At 57.2% G+C, this 18,036-nt stretch overlaps 1 protein-coding gene and 3 long non-coding RNA genes across 5 annotated transcripts; 1 reads left to right on the forward strand and 3 right to left on the reverse strand.

The window, feature by feature from the left end:
* Window positions 1-418: 418 nt before the first annotated feature.
* On the reverse strand, window positions 419-6,407 carry LOC123386423. The gene is made up of 2 exons (XR_006600256.1): window positions 6,022-6,407; window positions 419-660 (listed from the first exon to the last, which is right to left on the reverse strand). It is a non-coding gene; the product is annotated as an uncharacterized LOC123386423 (long non-coding RNA).
* Window positions 6,408-6,415: 8 nt separating this feature from the next.
* Window positions 6,416-11,216, forward strand: LOC102902641. Of its 2 annotated transcripts, none has more exons than XR_002159225.3 (3): window positions 6,416-7,726; window positions 8,282-8,441; window positions 8,863-11,216. It is a non-coding gene; the product is annotated as an uncharacterized LOC102902641 (long non-coding RNA). The 2 variants fall into 2 exon arrangements; XR_002743632.2 differs by having other exon boundaries at window positions 9,723-11,216.
* Window positions 11,217-13,737: 2,521 nt separating this feature from the next.
* LOC109501287 lies at window positions 13,738-15,148 on the reverse strand. Its single transcript, XR_002159228.3, has 3 exons — window positions 14,884-15,148; window positions 14,540-14,618; window positions 13,738-13,784 (listed from the first exon to the last, which is right to left on the reverse strand). It is a non-coding gene; the product is annotated as an uncharacterized LOC109501287 (long non-coding RNA).
* Window positions 15,149-16,209: 1,061 nt separating this feature from the next.
* On the reverse strand, window positions 16,210-17,142 carry LOC102902667 (calmodulin-like). The gene has a single exon (XM_011283583.4). It carries the CDS (start codon window positions 17,127-17,129, stop codon window positions 16,476-16,478), a length of 654 nt encoding a protein of 217 aa, XP_011281885.1. The 5' UTR covers window positions 17,130-17,142; the 3' UTR covers window positions 16,210-16,475.
* Window positions 17,143-18,036: the final 894 nt, after the last annotated feature.

Here is an 18,036-nt window from a genome sequence, read left to right on the forward strand (position 1 = left end):
CAAAGGATGTGAACCTTTCCATTGCTTCTTAGAGGTTCTGAAATCCGAGCACGTGTGAGAAGTGGCACCCTCACCGGGCAGCGTCCAGCATCCCGCGTACCCCCCTCCACCCCAGGCCGCTCAGGTCTGCACGTCTCACACAGCTTCGCCACCTGGAACACTGTTCCTCTGCCCTCTCTCCCTCCCTCCCTCTGCCTGGCGACCTCCTACTCATCCTGCAAGACCTAGCCGGGCCTTAACCGCTGCTAGACAGCCTACTCTGCCCCCCCCACCCCCCCGACGGGCCTGCACCCGCCCGCTCAGGGATCTGTGGCTGCTGCGACACAACGCTTTCCACTTTGAGTGTCACCTGAGCTACCAATCTCTGAGCTACCAAACACAAGAGAATGTGTTTACTGAATGAACCACAGAGGCCAAATTATTTCAGCTCTGTGTTAGCCAGAATCCAGGCACAGGGAGTTAGCTGGTCGGGGTGCACAGGCTCCCAGACCTGGGCGGGCCTTCCAGATGGCCTCTGATGAGTCCTGCCTCCTGGACGCACACCTTCTCAGGTCCCTTCCCACAATGCTTCATGGCTGGTCCGCGTGGCACAGACGGAGATGGACAAGGCGCCGTGTGACTTCCCAGCCACTTCTGCTTGTAGGTCTCTGGTCACTCACTCTGGAGGAAGCCAGACACATGCCGTCAGCACACCCAAACAGGCTTGCGGAGAGGCCCCAGGAGGCAGAGCTGAGCCTCCTGCCCATGGCCCACAACAGCTTCCCCAGCTTTTGGGGGTCACTTGGGGGCAGAGCCCCCCAACTCGGAATCAGGCCTCACCCACTGCAACCTCATGAAAGGTGCTGAGCCAGAACCCCCAGCTAAGTTGCTCCCAGAAAAACTGAGATAATTCATGTTTATTACAGTTTTAAGCCACGAGGTTTTCGTATCATTTGTTACGCAGCGATAGATAGCTCATACACATCCTAAAAGCTCAGCTGGGTTGTTGCTAATGCGGGGAGAATCATGGAGGAGTCCGGCCTGCAGGAACACATCAGTGCCCTGGGATTTGGACCCAGCCAGAGGGAACAAATAAGAAATAAATATCAGGACGAGAAACCAAGGCTTGTCTCCCGGGGCCCAGAACAGAGGCATGGGTCACACAAACACTGAGCAGACGTGGCTGTGGTCTGAGCCCTGGGGCCGGCTGCCCTCTCTCCCTGAATCCTGCGTCCCAGAGGACAGAGCAGATGAACTGACCTTAACTGCCCTGGTCTTTCACAATCATACTTGGTTTCACAGCCGGGCACTGACCTGTCGATGCTGTACAGCCAGATCGCAGCCGCAGCACCGAGGGCTGGGCCCCGCTCTCCGGCTCGGGCTTGGTCCGCTTCTGGCGGCACGGCCCTCGCGGATGGAGAAGCGGGTTCTCTCTCATCTTCTCCTCTCCTCCCTCTCTTCCTCCCTCCCCCGCCTCTCTCTCCCACATGGATAACATTGCTAGATGCAAAACAACACCACCAGATTCGTCGCTTGTCAGACCCCTAAACATCGCAGTCCAATAACGGGACCACTGAGAATGACCGTTTCTTGGGCACCCGCCATGCGTTTATAGCCAGGCCCACCGCTCCTGCCGGCCTCCAGCCTGCAGTCTGTCCCCTGTTCTTCCTGCCCAGCTCTGTCCTGCCCAGAGAAGGGCCTCACATGTGCTCAACCCACACATCCAAGTTGTGTCCACACCCACACCCTCTCTCCCCGCTCCTTGGGCCAAGGTGTGCAAATGGCAGTGATCCAGTCCCCGGGTCAGAAGCAAACAGGCCCTGTAAGTGGGTGCAGGGTCACTTGGGAGGGGACTCCACATTTTCCTGCACCAGGAACGTGATCCAGAAGTGGGGCGGGGCTCTGGCTGGCATGACCCCTTGGCCCAGAAGAGTCCTGACCTTCTGGGCTTGGCAAGGTGGGGAGACGCCCTAGTGGCCTCCAAAGTGAGGAGCCCAGAGCAGCGGCCCTGATTTCCCAGGCCTGTTGGCAGTGCCTTCCCAGACACTTGAAGCATGACTTCTTGTATTTGCTCCTCATGACGGACAGCGTCTGAAGGTTTGCCCGACGGCAGAGCCGAGGCTCACATGTGGGTCAGTCTGATCGCACAGGAAGCCCCAGGGCCACCTGCTCAGAGACCTGACTCTGAGCATTCTGGGAGCTAACTGTGTGGTCGAGGCCTGGTCAGCAAACCTGGGTGACAGGTGGAGAGGCCCAGTGACCGACAGGGAGTCGCTGGTGCACTGAGCCCAAGGCCAGAATCCCAGAGGATGTCAGGCAGGGGAGCCCAGGGGGGATAGGACAGGGCCCAGCCCATCAACCCCACCCAGCCTGGCCACACATCCTGTAGATTCCTGCTCAGGGCGCGGGGAGCAGCCGCACCGGGTCTGAGGCCTTCCTCAGGCTCCCTCTGCAGCCCCAGATCACCAGTCTCCCCACAGGCCTGGAGTCACAGGGGAGCTCCCCGAAAGCGTAGAAGGGCATCACCCGGGGCCGTCCTGAGTCCCGCCTGCTGCTGGCCTGGGCTCGGGAGGCCCAGACACAATCACCTCGGGCAGTCGCCAAGCTGGGGAGACCGAGGCACACGACCAGAGCCTTCGATTGTGCAGGGGGCCCCGAATGGCAGCCTCCACCAGCCAGGACACCCTCCTCTTCACGCGCCACGGGACGCGGAGCCGGGTCACCGTGGTGCAGCGGCTGTGAAGCGGGCGCCTTGAGGCCCGTGCTCTGGAGGACCCGCGGATGTTTGGTCCCCACGTCAGGGACGCGATGGTGGCTCCCAGGAGCCCACGGCTGTTGCACTGGCGCCAGTTTGTATCCTGCATGCGCCCCAAATGCCCCAATGCCGTCACGCCTGCTTCTGCTTCTCAACCTTATTTTCTTAATGGACTCAAGCTCCTGTCCGCTGCTACATCCCAAGGAAATGGCCAGAGAGGTATTTCCACGGACTGACGGGGTCGGCATTGGCGTGGCCTGATCTAACCCCATGGGCTCCATGTTCTTTTTCTTTTTCCTTTTTTTTTTTTTTTTCACATTTTAAGCAAGTTCTTTTATTTTTTCAATTCTATTGTTCTTTTTTTTTTAAATTGTATTTAACTCCAAGTTAGTTAACATATAGAATAATAATCGTTTCAGGAGTAGAGCCTAGTGATTCATCACTTACATACGACCCCCAGTGCTCATCCCAGCCAGCGCCCTCCTGAATGCCCATCCCCCATTTAGCCCCCCCCACCCACCCACCTCCCCTCCAGCAGCCCTCAGTTTGTTCTCTGGATTTAAGAGTCTCTTACAGTTTGTCACCCTTTCTGTTTTTATCTGATTTTTCCTCCCCTTCCCCTGTGAGTGAAATCATATGATATTTATCTTTCTCTGACCTATTTCACTCAACATAATACCCTGTAGCTCCATGTACGTTGTTGCAAATGGCAAGATTTCATTCTTTTTGATCGCAGAGTAGTATTCCACTATATACACTATAAGCCCCGTCTTCTTATCCATTCATCAGTCGATGGACATTTGGGCTCTTTTCCATAATTCAACTATTGTCAACAGCGCTGCTATAAACATTGGGATGCACGTGCCCCTTTGAATCAGCATTTTTGTATCCTTTGGATAAATACCTAGTAGTGCAATTGCTGGGTCGTAGGGTAGTTGTATTTTTAATTGTTTTGAGGAGCCTCCATACTTTTTTCCAGAGCGGCTGCATCAGTTTGCATTCCCACCAACCGTGCAAGAGGGTTCCCGTCTCTCCGCGTCCTCGCCAGCATCTGTTGTTGCCCGAGTTGTTCATTTTTTGGGCCCAGTGTTCTTGAAATTTACTGTAGGGAGCATGGCAGCTGCACAGCAGACACTCAAAGAGACTGACAGCGACCCTCGGCAGCTGAGCACCCCCCAAGGGACTGTAATGGGGACACACGTGCTGTACTTGTCAGGATGCCACGGACGGAGATAACAAATGGGGACATCAAATATCAGCTGCCAATCGGAGTCACGCTCTGGGACAAGCTCAGAGTGGCAGGCGCGGCTCGTTAGTGGAGCCCGTTGGCCGTGGGCAGGACTTCTGCAGAGACGACGTTGGAAGATTATCCAGGAAAATGCCAGGTGGCCATTTCTCCGCAGCTTGGCTTATGAATCTGAACCAAGAAACAATTGTGGACTGACTGATACATGCCTCGCTCTGCCGACCTCTGCCCAGGAGCTTATCCCTGAACTGCTTCACCGCTGGAGTGTTTGAGGGCCACGGAGCCCACGTGAGCTGGGAGGCCCGGCAAGAGGACGAGATGCAGACAGGACCACCCTGGAGGGTAATCCTGGGGGGCAAAGCACGCCCCCTCGGCACCTGTCTGCACTTCTGTGTACATCAGAAGCTTCCAGAAGGGCTTGGCCCGAGACCCTGGCTTCAGAGCCCATGCATGCATGCCACAGGCCGGTCTGCTGTCACCTGTCCACAAGGGAACACTTCCTGACGTCATCGAAGCGCACCTTCTTTCTCCAACGTTCCTGGACCTGACGGTCAGTAGTGTCCTCCTGTTTCTGAACTTCGGGCCCATCGTGCCAACCCCGCTAACGGTCCCCGCTGCTCTGCCTGACTGTGGGCTGGGAAGACGAAAGCTACAGGTCACAGAAAAAAAAGTGGCCCCACTGTTTTTCTTGATGAGCAAAAACAAAAGTTTTGAGGCCTCACGGAATTTTCCCAAGCCTTTGATGAAATGAATCAGAAGAGCTGGAAGCTGTGACTTTAAAAGGTCTTTAAAAGGTCCCCTCTGTGGTTGTGGCCAGATTGTGGCCTCCAGCTTGAGTCCTGAGCCCCTGCTTCTCCCTGGGAGTCTCTGTAGGTGACATTCTCTCCCTGTGTCCCTTGCTGTCTCTCCTCTGTGTCCCCCACTCTCCAGCCTGCCCACACCCAGGCCCATCACCCTGGTGTCCTCAGGGACTCTTGTCAGGCCCATCCCTCTGTGGCCTGGGTCCCTTCCTCCATGTAGGGGACATCAGGTTACCCCTGTGTTTCCAGAAGGTCACTCATCTCAGAGTCACTATCTCTATTTTGCCTTTTTTTTTGTTTCCGCCCTATTCTCTACTGAATATGTTGCTGTCTACATGTTCTGTATTTCTTTTAAATGACCACCTTATGTCATGATTATTAAGTAGAAAACCAGCTTCCCTTGCTACAAATAGGAGGAAACAGTAACAATCAGTGTTCTGAAAACAAAATTATGTTAGCAAGTCCTGCCTCAATTCTAAAGGGAGGGCTGCCCTCTCCTTTGTCACTTCCGCCATTTTCTGTCCTAAAGTCAACCCAGGTACCGTCAGTGGTCAGGTCCCAAAGGTTGGCCACCAGTGAATTCAAAGATCTTTGGGGTCCCTTTTCTCTGTCTCTCCCCCTCCCTACCCCCTGCCCCTCATTCCTTCCCAGTGGTTTTTTGTAACCCCCTGTGATAATCACATGTACGTAACACAATCCTCTGGTCTAAAAGTACATGCCTGAAAAGACTTTTTTTTTTTTTTTTTTTTGCCAGCCCGCAGAACAAGGGACCAGCATTGTTTTGACAGAGATAACGGGCTCTGTTTCCACCATTTCTCCCCGCTGGCCCTGAGAGATACCACGGTGGTTCCTGACAGGAAATCCCCTTGTGCCTCATGGAAAACCCAGAGAAGGAAGTGGAGCAGCCCCCTGTGGATGGTTCAGGCTCCTCCCAAAACTGTACAAGCAAAGAAAAGTCCACCACGGCAGGTCTGGGGCCCACGGCCCACAGGCTCTGACCAGCCCCGGCAGGGACACGGAAGCGTGAGGGAAGGCACGTGCACACCACGGCTCACACCGTGCGTGAGCGGCTCCAACGTGGCCTCGACTCTAACAACTTGATAAAATCTGCAGAGAAAGAGGCATCACTACGCCCTCGTTTGCAAACAGAAAAACCAGGGCCAAGAGACTGCCCAAGATCTAACTCAAGGTCAGCACCAAGGTCGGCCTACTCCCTTCCCCGCCACTGCCGCCCCACACACCGTCGGCACGAAGGCTCCCCAGATGTATTGCCGGTTCCTTCTAGAACTCGGAAACTGAGCTCTCCGAGGCCACTCGTGACGTCGGCCTGAGTAGCTGGAGTGGGGAAAAGGAGGGAAAACACGGAGGTGGCAGAGTCCGGTCTGTTAAAGGCAGGTCTCCCCTGCCTGGAGGCTCCCAGTCCCTCCCGGGCCTCCTGTCCTGGCCACCAGTGGCACACGCCGACCTGCGAGGAGCACGCAGCCCCACAGTGCAGCTGAGTCCCGGTTCCGGAGCTGGGCGCTCGCGGCCGGCACCACCCGGCCCGTCCCAGCCCACCCCTGCCCGGGGAAGGCAAGGACCTGCGGACGCTGATTGCGGCGCCAGCACTTTCTTCGGGCAGTACAGGAAGCCCCGCCCCTCGCCCCGCCCCGTCTCGCGGGAAACTGGCAGGTGGAGCTGGGCTCCAGACCCCGCCTGGCCCTGCGGTGGGCCCGCATCCCCGCCCTCCGCCCAGGGCCTCCCTTCTCCCAGAGCCACCTCACAGCTCCGGGGCTTTTAAGAGCCTCCAGCCGAAGCCCTTTTTACCAAGGACCCTTGCTTCCCAAAGCGTGTTTTTACCAACCAAACTGAAATTGCTGAGCCGCGGTTCTTTCCTTTTCCGGGTGGATGCGGGGCGCCCCTCGGAACGCGCATGACTGAGCTGCACTGAAGATCCCGTGGGAGCCCGTGCGCCCCTCTCTCTACTCCTCTGTGAGTAGCTGACATTGTTTCCCCACCCCCACTCCTGCTGTGACCGGTCAGCCCAAACATGGTGGCCTGAGGGCCGGGAGCTCACTCCGGCCTCTGCCCCACTTCACATGCCCCCCGCCCCCGCCCCCACCTTGTAATCAAGGTGTCCTTCCGGAGGAGACTACAGAGGTTGTTAGAGTTCTGGGTAGGGGGAGGGCACACTCATTATTTCCAGAGAGACAAGGATCTTCAGACCCCGCGATGGAAACCAGAGAACCGTTCGTTGAACGTCAGAAATCTGACAGCATCATCAGTGTCCATCCAGCAAGCCCCGCAGGATGGACGAGGCCCTCCCGAATGTCTTCCCAGCCTCAGAACCTGCACCAGCACCTTGAGCAAGTGCGGAGCCCGCGTGGCCCTACTCGAGGAGCCCTGTCCTGAGGAGCCTCCGCTCTGGGCCCCGAATTGTAGCCCTGAGGCCCCACGGAGCAGGTCTGAGTCTGAGGATGTCCCTCAGGTACTCAGCGAGCTCGGTTCAGGCCTCCCCTGCTCTAGCAAGGGACACCCCCCTGCAGCCCGCCGGGGCAAACACCGCGGGGTCTTCTGGATCCTTCTTCTCTGATCTGGTCCCAGCTTATCTCGACCCGTCGTTGAGAAGGGAGGTGCCCGGAACTGAAAAGGATGGCCGTCTGCATGCTCATCGGTCCTACAGAATGGAACCCAAATGCCAGGCTGATGACAAGGAGCGAGACAGACAGACTCCAGCCATCCTGAAGCTCCCGTCCTGGTAGAGGGGGCGGGGGATGTGGGGAAACGGACGAGGACAACATCAGACAGTGACGCTCCGCAGAGCGGAAGCAGGTCCAACGACGAGGCATGACCAGAGGTCAGGTGGCCTCCGTGAGGGGCTGACATTCGTGCTGAGATCTGAGTGACGAGAACAGCTGAAGCGAAGTCCCCAGTGCAGCAGCAGACCCCCTTCTCTGCCGCCTTTCGGTAAGCCTCCCCCTGCCCCGCGTCTCTGCCCTCCTGCACCACCCTGGCTCCTTGCTGGGGCAGCTCAGCAGCGTGGGGCCCACCCGCCATGGTGGCACTGGGAAGGAGGTCCATTCTCAAAGAGAAAACTTCCAGAATTTCAACGACCTTCAGCAAAGTGAATGGCGTGGCAGTTCGGGGAGCCCATCCCCCTCCCCGCAGGGAAGCATTCTGGGTGGTGGAGGGCCCTTCTCCAGGGCCTGGGTCTGCTTCCAAGAAGAAAGAGCCGGGATCCAAGAGACAGGCGGAGAAGGGGCCTGGAAGGGGGTGCTGTGCAGTGAACCCAGAGCTCTCCCCTGAGCCCGCAGTGCCCGCTGCCCAGTGGTCGGCAAGGCCAGCCAGGTGCTGTGTGGCCCTGCTGAGATGGCCCGTGTTCCCATGGCAGGATCAGTCCCAAGGCCAATGTGGTGACAGCGCCCCCAGTGTCCCTGATGGGCAGTGCTGTGGGGTGGGCACTTACTTGACCACCAACACTGGTGCCTGGAATAATCCTGCTCTGCATGTGTTTGTTGACAGAAGAGGGAGAGGCGGAGGAGGAAGGACTCAGCGAGCCTCTTCCACACCCGTCCCCACAAGAGCGGGCCCCTTGAATGCTCTCTCCCTCCTCGTGTCCTAGGGCAGGTGGCTGAAGTAGCCCGGAAGTCCCCTTCCCCACACCTGAGCAGCTGGAATGGAGGTAAGACCCTCTGGCGGGGGGGGGGGGGGGGGATTGCACAGGAAGCTACCTCTTGGGCCCCACAGTCCTGGCCTGAGGGCATTTGGAGCTCTCCTCCCTCCATTTCTGGACCAGGCCACCGGGCACCGGGCAGGCCCCGGGAGCCTTATGAGCCGCACACTCTGCCCTGTTGCCCTTGGAGGCTGAGGCTCTCCGGCTCCCTGCGGTTCTGAGAACTGAACGTGTTTTCCCCATCTGATGTGGCAAGAGGCCACTTGTGTCCAGCGGTAGCCGGCCCTCAGACCGCAACAAGAACAGGGGTAACCCCCTGGGTGGAGTAGACCGGGTGGGGACCCCCCTGAGAGCCAATGACTTCTCCCTCCTGACCCCCCCCCCCCCCAATCAACTTGGCTCAGCTCATCAAAGCGGCCTCCTCCTCCAGGCCCCTGGCTCCCTGCTCTGCTTCCTCCAGCATCTCGAAAGAACCTTCCCAGAGCACAGATGGGACCGTGCACCTCCTCTGATTTAAAACCTCCCTTTGATCTTCTGGGGAAAAAACGGTGCACTCAGAACGCACAGATGATACTCCTTATCGAAAACAAGCTGTTCCGGGCACCACTGCCTTAGCAGAGAGCGTAACCGACTTGTCCAAGGTCACAGGGCTGGTGACTGCCTCCACTGGGATTCGAAAAGAATTCCAAACTCATGACAGTCGAGGCCAGCTGTCACGGGCCCCTCCAGCGTCTCCCCTGCCTCCCAGGGAGTGGGGATGCCCCAAAAGGCAGGGCGCGTCCCGCCATCATGCTTTTAGCCTCTGCCAAGAACGCTTTCTCACCTGTTGGAGCTTTCCCCACCTCCAGTACCCAGCACGAAGCCACCCCTCAGCGTCTCATGACCCTGGAATCCATCGATGACACACCTGCCTCCCACTGTCTTTGCATATGGTTGTTTCTGCCCACCTCTCGTCCCCCTCAGAGGGCAGAGGCTGGTGCGACATTTCCCTCCGTGTCCTCACAGACCCGCGATGAGGCGGTGGCTCCAGGATGGGTGTCCCCACCACCACCGCCGTCTCCACCGTGCTGTCACGACCACGAGGCTCTGGACGCGGGAGAGCACGGCTCCCCCAAGAGCATGGACAGCCCCCTCCCCAACATTTGACTTCCCTCTGGGTCAGAGGTCAAGTAGGCAGAAAGGCAGCAGAAAGCCGAGTTGGGGAAGTGCCTGGCACCAGAGTCTCCGGGTGGCAGAGTGGGTCCTGGGGCTGGCAGGTCACCAAGCAGAGCACCATTTGTTCCCAAACAGAGTGACTCAGAGCTGATTTGTGCCCCAGCACCTCCCACCGCGGGGACCCGTGACGACCAGTGCCTGCTTCCTGGGATTCCTGTGCACAGGCTGTGCCCGTCTGCCCCGTGGAGCAAAGGAGGGGTTAGGGGTGTGGGCACCTGGAGAGTCATGGTTTCCAGGGATGCCCTGGGGCAGTGCTCCTTACCCTTGGCTTCTCATTCTTGGCCACACGAGCACCTGGGAGCACAAAACAGGTGGTCAAGCCTGGGCCCCCGGACCGAGTTGGGGGTCAGAACATCAGGGGACCCACGTATGGCCTTTCTCAGCAGCTCTCTGGTGCTTCAGTCGTGTGGCTGAGACAGGAATCACTGGGCTCTGGGGGCGCCTGGATGGCACATCGTGGAGCCTGCTTGGGATCCTCTCTCTCTCTGCCCCTCCCCCATCCCTCTCTCTCACTGTCCCTCTCTCTGTCTCTCAAACAAATACATTAAAAAAATGAAATAAAATAAAAGGGATCACTGGGTCCCAGCAAAGGGCAGGCGCAGGCTGGAACGGTAGAGGTGAGATAGAAATCGGGTGCCAGTGCCCTGGGCGTGAGGACGGTCTGCAGCGGGGAAGAGGCGAGGGTGCCCCGAGGTGGTAAACAACCGCAGATGGGCAAGAAGGAGCTTGCAGAATGGGGCGCCTGGGCCCTTTCCCAGATACGGTAAAGCCAGAGAGAAGGGCGGGAGGAGCAGGGGAGCTGGCGTGCGGGCTGGGCGGTGGCTGGGAGGCAGGGGCAGGCCTGACTCCAGGGTGCGAGGCTGGGAGAGGCCGGCTCCCCTCCGGCTAGAGGGTCACCGAGCAGTCCCAGTGAGTGAGGGGTATGGCAGCCATACTGTGGACCCTCAAACTCAAAATCGGGACTGGTTTACGGAGGAAATGGGACACGATGTCTTATCTAGATTTTTCCTGAGAATCTGGCCCACGGAGGCCCTGTGCCGGGGTGGCAGAGGGGATGTGCCCTGTGAAGAGCACTGATCTGAAACCCTATAAACTGGTACAGTGGCATCGATGTCCCCGTCTGTCCTGTGACTCACAGGCCCTGGAAACCCCACATTTCTACACCGAGAGCAGGCGAACTTGCGGCCGTTAGGTTTTAGCGTCCACCCGGCTGGACCGAGGGACACCCAGATAGCTGATGAAACATTCTTTCTGGGTGTGTGTGAGCAGGGTTGATGGGGGGGACTGAGTCCAGCAGGTGGCTCTCCCCAGTGGGGGTGGGGGCACCACCCAGACCATCTAGGACCCAGATGGAGCAAAAAACCAGAGGAAGAGCAAATTGGATCTCTGTTCTTGAGCTGGGACACGCCTCTTCTCCCCACCTGAGACATGGGCGTTTCTCGTTCTCGCTTTCAGACTCAGAATTTATACCAGAGCCCCTCGATCCTCAGACCCTAAGACTCAGGCTGAATGACACGGCAGATGGCGGGACTTCCGGGCCGGTTCCTATAATAAATGTCCTCTTATGTATCTCTGTGCGTCCCATCGGTTCTGTTTGTCCGGGGCAGCCTAATAAAGGATCATTGGAGTTTTAAATCTACGCGCACTGTTCTTGTGGTTCGCGGGGGACAGGGCATGAGCGAGGTGTCCTCTCTCTCAGTCACATCTCCAGTCTTTCCTTGTTGAGTAGACATTGCAGAGATCCCCTGTACTCCTGCGGGCATCTCTCAGGGGTAGAGGTGATGCCTCGTGGGGGAAGGAGCCCACTCGGTCACCCAGCATCTAGTGCGGATGGGGGGAGGATTTACACTAGATCAGCCAGAGCCCTGGAGTCCTGCGCTCAAGGAGTTGACAATCTGGTGTGAATGTTGATGAGTCATATTATTATTTGGGGTTCTGAGGAAGGAGACCAGGCCTCGTTCACAAGGCCTCGTAATACAAGATGCACCTTGATGGGAATGGTATTAAGAGGGAGACATTCATTCACTCCAAGGTGTGTATCTGCCTATCTGGAAATCTTCCTGGAGGAGGAGCCATTTGATAGGGACCTTAAAAGAGAGGCCTGTCCGGAATAGATATAAACTAGGATTTTCAAAAATCCAGGGGCAATTCAGTGAAAAAAAAAATGTATTATTTAGTATATGGAAATTAAAATATGTTTTGACCAGAAGTTGAATAATTTGTCTGCAATCAATGTACTGATTAGTAAGATCTTGAAGGATTTGAGGGAAACTTTGCTTTAGTTCAGATTAGTTTTGTTTTCACCAAAGCTGTCTCTCCCCAGCTGGTTCCAGTAGATTTATTAGCTCAGTTCTGCTCGGCTAAATGTCAGTTTTGTGGATGAATCATGCTTCAGACACCGAGAGCCTGTACCAAATACTGCCTGAAACACACACAAAATATCCTCTTGACGGAGACAGTTAATACATCCGTGAATTAAAAGAAGTACTAAAGCAACAGCCTATATTGAAATTCTATTAGAAGAGACTTAATTTAATCTATAATCCACAAGATCCTTGACATTGGAGACACGTACAGCTACTTAGCCTCGAAATGGCTCAGTTCTCCTTCCCCCACATGACAGGCCCGATGTACCTGAAGAAAAAGAGGGGGTGGGGAGGGCACCTGGATGGCTCAGTCGGTCGAGTGTCCGACTTCAGCTCAGGTCATGATCTCATGGTTCACGAGTTCGAGCCCCACGTCCAGCTCTGTGCTGACAGCTGGGAGCCTGGATGCTGCTTCAGATTCTGTGTCTCCCTCTCTGCCCCTCCCCTGCTCACACTCTGTCTCTCTCTCTCTCTCTCTCTCTCTCTCAAAAATAAACGTCAAAAAATTTTTATTAAAAAAATTTACATATATAAAAAAACAAGAATAAAAAACAGAGAACGTTCATCTTTATCAGATTGTGGTGTGGGGTTCAGGTGAACTGATAAATAATTTCCCGAGCCAGAACACTGACCAAAGCTAAGACTTTAAACTGGATGAGAGAAACTCCAGAGAAATATTCAAAAAGTCGTCAGTCATCTCAGCCCATATGAATCTCTGCCATCCTCACAGAGTGTTTTTACCAATAATTTTTTTTTTTTTTTTTTTTTAGTAAATTGGGAAATACCGGCAAGTTGGCCATTTGTGGAACCAGTCTTGGCAAACGGATTTTCACAGAAGTGGCTTTCAGAGAACTGAGTTTCCTGAAGTCACTGAGAACCCTGTGGGCTCTCGGGACGCTTCTTGCCTGCTTCCAGGTCTCCCTGGAGTTCTAGGCTGGGGCGGGGCTGCTGCCTGAACCCCGGGGGTGTAACCGGACCCCACCCTCAAAGATCTTCCGGGAGATCGGCAGTCCACGCTCAAGTTGGTTCTGTGTCAGGTGCAACCGGGAAGTCCCTAAAACCCAGAGTGCCGGCTTCCAGAAGATTCTCCCCCACCCCGTGGGTCCCGGCTGACCCTCTCCGCCAGCCCTCCAGCCCCCAGGGGTCAGTCCTCCTCGGGGCCGCCTGGGTCTCTTCTCCGGTGGAAGAAGTTTTGGGTGGGGGGGTAGATGAGACACTGCTGGTGGGGCGGCCCCCGGGGCCCTTGAGGTCGGGGCCGCGGTCTGTCCCTCACCGGAGACCCGAAGAGTCCCTTCCTTTCCCAGACCCTCAGACTCCACGCTTGCTCTCTTGGGGCAACACATAAAGAGGGGTGCCCGCTGCTTTGTTCCCGCCTCGTGGTCCCATCGAGCCCTTTTCAGGAGCACCTAGCCCACCAGGGAGCGGCCCCCTCTCCTAGCTCCCGGGGCTGCCCCTCTACGAGCTCCAGTCTTTCGAGGGCCGTGTGCTCTGTGTTCAGTATCGTGCACCGTAGACGTGCAGAGATCTGGGGAGGGGAAGAGCCAGCGTCCCTGGAGCCACAGCCAGCGTGAGAAACACGACAGCACGGGCGCCTGGGGGGCCCCAGCCGTTAAGCGTCTGACTCTCGATTTCGGCTCAGGTCGTGATCTCACAGTTCATGGGTTCAAGCCCCGCGTCGGGCTCTGTGCTGACAGCTTGGAGCCTGGAACCCTCTTCGGATTCTGTATCTCCTTCTCTCTTTGCCCCTTTCCCGCTCACGCTCTGTCTCTCTCTGTCTCTCAAAAATGAATAAATGTTTAAAAAAAGAAAAGAAAAGAGATTTTACACTCCACCCGCACCAGCAGTGGGCTCTCAGACATTTGGGGCCATGGGACAGTGAAATACCAAAATTAATTTGGGGCACTGATAGGACTTTTCATTTGTCAGCGGAAGAACATGAAAAAAACATCCCACAAAACTGTCATCTGCCATCACAGTGGCTTTGTGGGAGAAAGGACATTTAACACCGAAAATACAGAAAGAGCATATTCTCAGAATTTTAAAAACTGAATACACTTAAGCTGGTCAAAAAAGGTCTTCATTTCTCTTGTTTCCATACAGAGCCTGGAAACCTTCATCTCGGACCAGCTTGGTATTTAGGAGTCACTAATTTAGGAACTCAGATTTCTGTGACCTATGTGTCTAAGGGGACGGGGACTTTCTGGAAGGAAGCACACCCAGCCTGACCTCGGGGAGAACCTCTGGCTCCCCACCCCTGACCACACCAGGTCTGGCAGCTGTCTTGGCCCCACCTCCTTATCTCCACATCTTTACCTCCAGGAGATCCCAGCTTCCTTCATCTTGTCCCCCCACCCCCACCCGCTCCTCCCCCGCCTCCCTCAGAACCTGGGGGGGTCGGGCGGGGACCTGAAACTCTTTCCCTGTCTCAGAGCCCCCAGCCCATCGGCCAATTCCCAGCCCCCACCCAGGACCTCCCCTGCTGTGTCTGACACCTGCTGTGTTGGGGGGGCGGGGTCTGGGCCATACCTGGGGACTTGTTCTGCACACAGGACTGAGAAGAAGGAGGCAGCAGCGTGTGAGAGTCACAGGAGACGGGAGTGATCCACTGAAGATGTCAAATGGGGGGAAAAAACAAAGAAAAGCATCATCTGTGCACCAGCCCCTCCCATCCGGTGACCTGGCCCTGCCCCTCCCACGGGGGGACAAGCTGGACAGGCTCTGTCACTCACCCACCACCCACCACCCACCACCCATGCTGGAGTGAGGGGCAGGCGGTAAGGGCGGGCGCCTGTATGTTGCAATAACCCCCCAGGTAAGCCGGTTCTGACTGCCCCCCCGCCCCCGCCCCCGCCTGAGCCAGAGCCACGGACCTGCTGCAGCTGAGAGAAGATAAAGTCAGTCGTCACCAAAAACCAAAGAAAACCTCGTTTCACGGAGGAGAAAGGAGAAGCCCGCCGTTGAATGACGCCCAGAACGGCGCGGCTGTGTGCAGACAGTGCTGGAAAACATCATGTGCTTCCCGAATCCTGAGTCCCCATGATCCTGACACCCCTGCTGCCCAGCCCCCCGACATCATTCTTTTTTATTTTATTTTATTTTTTAAGTTTATTTATTTTGAGACAGAGAGAGCACAAGTAGGGTAGGGGCAGAGAGAGAGGGGGAGAGAGAGAATTCCAAGCAGGATCCGGGCTGTCAGCACAGAGCCCGATGTGAGGCTCGAACTCACGAACCGTGAGATCGTGACCTGAGCCGAGATCAAGAGTTGGATGCTTATCCGACTGAGCCACCCAGGCGCCCCACCCAGATTTCATTCTGATGCCACCCTGGTCCTGTTTCCTCACGTGCAGGGTGCCCTTGAATGAGCCATCTCTGAGGACCAGGACGAGGGAGCCGTGGGAACTCCAAGCTGAGGCGGGCAGCCTCTAGCAGGTCCGGATGTGGGGACCACACGGCAAGGCCACAAAGCCCCGTTCGAATGGGGTTGGGGGACAGCAGAGGAGGACAGCTTCTCACGGGAGAGCGAGATGCCGTCAGCCAGGAAACGCTTCCGCCCTGAGCCAGGCGCCCCAGGACCTGGCCGTCCACCCCCAGGACACGGCCGGCCCCCGGCCCCACCCCAGGTGCTGCCCCCGACACACAGTGTCCCGCCCGGAGCCTCTGGTCCTGCCCCATGAGGCCCCTTGAGTGAGGTGGGTCTGATCCCCCGGTGTCCCTACCTTTGTTTTTTCCACCTGTAAGACCCTTCCTGCATCTCACGTGTAGGACACACACACACACACACACACACACACACATACACACACACTTTTTTTTTTTTTTTTTTTTTTTTTTATTTGAGCCTATAGAACAGTTGGCTAAATGCAAGGAGTGATGACTTTATGGTTTGTGGTGTAGACAGTGTTTCCGTCCCAGGCTCCGGGCTCCAGCCTTCGGCCTCCGGTCCTGACCCAGAAGCTCAGGCAGACCCTTGAACCAAAGAAACGTGCCTCTTCTGTCCCCTCCCAGCCCTACACGGCCGCCCGCACCTGATGTCCTCCTGGGGCATGCGGGGGAGGCCAAGGCAGACCATCTGGCCCACCCAGGTCTGCTCCCCGACTAGGCCCGAGCGCAGGGCGTAGAGGCGCAGAAGAACCCCAGATGCCACCGCTTGGGGCCTTCGATTTTCCAGGTTCCAACCAGACTCGTAAGCACCGCTCTCGGAGTCCAATTGCTTTTATGTCAGCCATCACATTGCTCTGGGGTCCCTCACCGCAGCCCAGTGAGGCAGGGGGCCTCCCCGTTTCTCTACAGGAGCTGCTCCGAGGTCTCACCGGGCAGACGGGGCGGACCCCAGGCCCTCCCTCCAGTAGGTAATTTCCCACCCCCCACCCAGACTTCCCCTTTACATCTGTGCCACGGAAGCAGGGGCCCCGAGAAGGCACGAGGACCAGAATCAGGCAGGAGATGGGCCCCGGGCCGGGCCTCACTTCTGAGAGAGGATGCGCACGAACTCCTCGTAGTTCACCTGCCCGTCCTGGTCCACGTCGGCGCCCTGGATCATGGCGTCCAGCTCCTCCTGGGAAGGATTCTCGCCCAGCTTGGCCATGGCCTCCTTGAGCTCGTTGACGCTGATGTGGCCGTCGCCGTCCAGGTCGAAGGCACGGAAGACTTCCCGCATCTCCGCCTCGCTGCCCGAGGACTTCATGATCTTGGCCATCTCTGCCAGGAACTCGTCGAAGCTGATGTGGCCGTCGCCATCGGTATCCACCCGGGCGATGAGCTGCTTCAGCTCGGCTTCCGACGGGTTCTTGCCCAGGGCCTGCATCACGGCACCCAGCTCCTGGACGTCGATCTTTCCATCCCCGTCCTTGTCAAACCTGGTGAAGGCCCCCTTGAACTCGGCCACCTGTTCTGCAGACAGCTGCTCCGCCATGTCACGTACACCTGTCACAGAGCTTCCGAGCCGGCTGCCACTTGGCTCAAAGGGCTCACGTCGGAGACGGGGACCGGCGGCTGGGACGGGAGGCTGTGTCTGTGTGAGGGCAGAGCTCCCGTGGCAGTCTTGCCAAGGGATGGAACCCCCCTCCTTTTCTGCATTCGGAGCAAAGGGAGGAGGAAGGCTCTCCGCCCTCCCCATGTCCTTGGGCGAAATCCTCCTCCCAGGGAGGGACGCACCAGCTGCAAACCAGAAAGGCCGGAATTTGGAGCGCAGGGCCCGCCCAGGAAAGCCTGGAGGGAACCAGCATGGGGGCCGTTGGAGGCCAGCCAGCCTCTGCTAGCCCCGATGGCAGACCTGCCACTCTAGAAGCTTCTCACCCGGCTGATTCTCGCAGAGACCACGGCTGGGGAGGGAAGGGGAGCCTCCCTCGGTGGACACAGCAGGTCCCGGAGGAGTGGGGGACTGTCTGGCATCTCTATTCTCTTCTTGGAACTGTTGTCAGCTCTGGCCTAACAGGACGCCCTGGTGGAGGCAGATGGGTGGCAGAAGCGAGTGGAATTCTACCAGGGCGGAACCCTGGGCATCATGAAGTTCCCAGGCCACGGAAGATGCGCCTGGGTGCCCGCGGCTTCAAGACAGCAAGAGGCCCGCGTGCGTGCAGAGCGTGATGCATACGTGCCAACTGTCTATCACGTGGTCGTCCCAAGTGTGATTTCGGGGGTGAGGAAAGGTCTTCCTGTTCCCCCCGGAATACTTCTCCTCCGGCCCCATGATTCCTCTGATCCCATTCCACTGTTAGGTTCAAGCTTCTCTATGAGGGCACGGGGGAGGAATGGGGGCTCTGCTCCGTTCACGGGTGTCCCGCCAGAGAGCCTGGGGGGCGCCGTGCAGCACGGGATCCAGAGCGGGCCGGCCCCTGCAGATGCTAGGGACAGAGGGGTGTGGAAAGGGGTGGCCAAGACTGTGAACGTGGCCTAGCTCGAGGGTTTACTAAGGGTCAGCCCTCAGCACAAAACCCAGTCTGGAAACTTCCCCGGTCCACAGTCTCCTCTGTCTTCTGGAAGGATGTCATCTCTGCCCACTGCTCTGAGTAGCAGATTTTAGA

This window comes from Felis catus, chromosome B4 (genome assembly GCF_018350175.1).
Source record: "Felis catus isolate Fca126 chromosome B4, F.catus_Fca126_mat1.0, whole genome shotgun sequence".
NCBI classification, from domain to species: Eukaryota; Metazoa; Chordata; class Mammalia; order Carnivora; family Felidae; genus Felis; species Felis catus.

Coding starts and splice junctions, on each gene's coding strand:
- LOC102902667 (XM_011283583.4), bottom strand. CDS start 17,129: ATGGGGAGGGCGGAGAGCCTTCCTCCTCCCTTTGCTCCGAATGCAGAA.